Below are 3,166 nucleotides of genomic sequence, written 5' to 3'. Positions count from 1 at the left end.
GTATACACTGCCTAGATATTATCTATTACTAGTACTGCTATTAGGAGGTTAAAAGGTTAAAATAAATGTTTGGATAAAAAAATGTTATGTAGGACAGTGTGGTAAAGTCAGAAAGATCTATGTTACAATCTCAGCCCTATCACTTGCTAGTTCTGTAATCTGCGGCAAATAACTTTTTAAGCCTCAGTTTTGAAATCTGTAAAATGGGGGTAATAGTACATACTTAATAGGGTGGTCATAAATATTCAAAAGAAAAATGTGTAAAATTTAAATGCTACAATAAATTTTGTGTTGTTTTTTTTTTTTTTTTTTTTTTTTTGAAGCAACTTCTAAGATTTTATTAACATGAGTTTTTAAAAACAAGCATCTGTATCAGTGTGGGGGAGATGGTAGCGAAGAGGGGAGAGGAGCCAACAGGAGGGGAGAGGAGCCGGGGGGGGGGGTGGGGGAGAGGCAGGACAGGCCAAATGGAAGGAATTCTGCTCTACTGGTAATAAAGCTCCAGGTTCATCCCATCGTGGATTTCATAGTCCCCCAGAGACACGTGGTCCTTGAAAATCGTGTACCACTTCTTCAGGACGATCTTGTTCCAACGGGTGCCAGTTTGGGCTGCGATCAGCTTCTTAAGGTCCCCGATGGTGTCATCAGTGTTGCACTTAACGCGGACCTTCTTCCCTAGACGGTCGTTGCAAACAACCTCGATCATCCTGTCTGGAGCTCGAATCGCCTCGAACCTGCCGGCGCCACAAACTCCTTGTGTTGTTTTTAAATTTGATATTGGAAGATCAATTAAATACAATGGGTGGTGAATAATTTGCTTGTTTTTTTTTTAATGTTTATGTATGTATTTATTTATTAGAGAGAAAGGGAGTGAGTGGGGGGAAGAGCAGAGGGAGAGTCCTCAAGCAGACTTCCCACTGAGCTTGGGGATGGACAGGAGGCTCAGTCTCATGACCCTGAGACCATGACCTGAGCAGAAATCAAGAGTCAGGCACTTAACTGACTGAGCCACCCAGGCGCCCCAGCCAAGTTACTGCTTCAAGTCAGCTGTATTTATAAACATCTCAGCCTTTCTAATTGTGATTTATCCATCAAATACTTGTCTGCTAGAGGTGAAATTCTGTGTAACACAAAGTTACATAAGACACAGTGCTTGCTTACAATATAACAGGAGCAGGAATGAAATGGCCCATGAGTGCAGAAGCAGAAGGGGGTATTTCTGGCAGTTGGGGCAGGTTTGTCAGAAATACAGGTGGCTAGAATCTTTATCTTTTCTTCATTATCAGTATTTAGATATATACTGCAGAAAACTTTAAAAAGCATAAACAAGTAGAAGGAAAATATTCAATCTTCATTCTATTTGGGTATAGCTCCTTCCACTGTTTTTAACCATGAATTTTTGCAAAGAATTACTGAGATCATAGGATACATACAATTTAGTGTCCAGTTTTTTTCACCTACTGTATCATAAACATTCTTTTGTGACCCTCAAACTGCTCCTTAAAGTAACATTTAAAATAGTTGCATAATATTTCTGTGTGCAAATAGGAAAGAGGTTTGACGGTTGTGAAAGAGATGCAAAATAAAAGTGGTTTCAACAAGACAGGAATTTGTTTCTCTGTTGTGGTCTTCTGCACCAGTGGCTCAGAAGCTCAGTCTCCTTTATGGCTGTGCTTTGCCATCTCCAGGTGTGGCCCCCATCTGCAGGATCCGAGATGTCTCAACCACATTTATGTGAAAATGAGAAGGAAGGAAAAGAAGATAGAGAAGACCTACCCCGAATCTTTAAAGACACAACCCAGAAAGTATGCCTGTCACTTCTGCTCACATCCCCTTGACCAGACTAGTCATGTGGCTCCAACCAGCTACAAGGAAGAATGGGAAATGTGTTTATTCTAGGTGACTATCTGTCTACTAAGACCAGTGTTTCTACTTCTTTAGTTTCTCTTTCTTTAGGAGAAGGGAGATATTGAGGGTCAACTAGCAGTTTCTGTCACACTTTGTATGGCCACATACTGCTTCTAGGAACCACAAGCTATTGCCAGAGACTTTTGACGTTTCCATTTTCTTCTTCTTTTTTAACATTTACTTTTATTTATTTTAAAATATTTATTTACTCACGAGAGGCACACACAGAGAGGCAGAGATGTAGGCAGAGGAAGAAGCAGGCTCCCTGCAGGGAGCCCAATGTAGGACTCAATTCCAGGACCCCGGGATCACGACCTGAGCCGAAGGTAGACACTCAGCCACTGAGCTACTCAGGTGTCCCGATATTTCCATTTTCTTTTGCTTTAATGGTAAATCTTTAACATTTTTGTACTTATCAAGTGTCAAGTGTTTTACACATTAATTCATTTAAGCCTCACAATAGTCATAGATAAAGGTTAGTTTCCTATTTTAAAACGTGGAAAGTGAAGTTAAGGAATTTGCTCAAGATTCTATTATTGGTAAGTGGAGTGGCCAGCATTTGAACTTAGGGCCCATATTCTATAGCCACCACTGTAGCATTCTCATCTTTGACCATGCACTAATGATTTCCTTAAAGAAGATTTCTAAAAGAGGAATTACTGAGTCAATGGCTATGGACATTTTTAAGGCTTTTTATATATTATTCCCAATTATTTTATAGAAAATTTGGACCACCTGGCCATTTCCTCCTATGAAAAGAAAAGATATCCCCCCACAATCCAAAAAAACTCTTCCCAACTGGGCACATAAGTCATCGTCCTACTATCTCGCTGGAACTGGCCCCTTTGATCAACTCTTCTCACTCTAGGGCTTGATTTTCCCCTCGCTTTTGCCTTCAAACATGGTGGTCATGCTCATATATGGACAGTGGTTATTTTACAGATGCTTGTACCCTCCACTGTGTCCAGCCAATGGTAAAGGAACTCATTGCACATTTGTTGAATGAACATAGAGACACACAGTCTTGTAGAATGTATGCCCAGTGCCTGGGTGTGGTAGGTGTTCAAAATATTTCTTACATAAATTTGCAGGCTCTTCTCATGCTGAAATGAATCTTTCCTTGTTCTGCTACTTCCATAAATGATCCCATCATGAGCCTTTTTTTCATAGCCAAGTTTTACAAAATCACAGCAGTATGGTTTTCTGTCCTGCTTTCCATCTGCTCCCAGCTTCGTGCCATCCAGCTCCATCCCAACAT

General features: G+C 40.5%; 1 protein-coding gene across 1 annotated transcript; it reads right to left on the bottom strand.

Moving 5' to 3' along the window:
• Positions 1–322: 322 nt before the first annotated feature.
• On the bottom strand, positions 323–749 carry LOC121487735 (ubiquitin-like protein 5). The gene has a single exon (XM_041749710.1). The coding sequence runs from the start codon at positions 704–706 to the stop codon at positions 485–487; it is 222 nt and encodes a 73-aa protein (XP_041605644.1). The 5' UTR covers positions 707–749; the 3' UTR covers positions 323–484.
• Between the last annotated feature and the right edge of the window lie 2,417 nt (positions 750–3,166).

The sequence above is a fragment of the Vulpes lagopus genome, chromosome 3, assembly GCF_018345385.1.
Source record: "Vulpes lagopus strain Blue_001 chromosome 3, ASM1834538v1, whole genome shotgun sequence".
Lineage (NCBI taxonomy): Eukaryota > Metazoa > Chordata > Mammalia > Carnivora > Canidae > Vulpes > Vulpes lagopus.
Note: the sequence above shows the minus strand (reverse complement) of the source record. Positions and strands in the feature narration are given on the sequence as shown.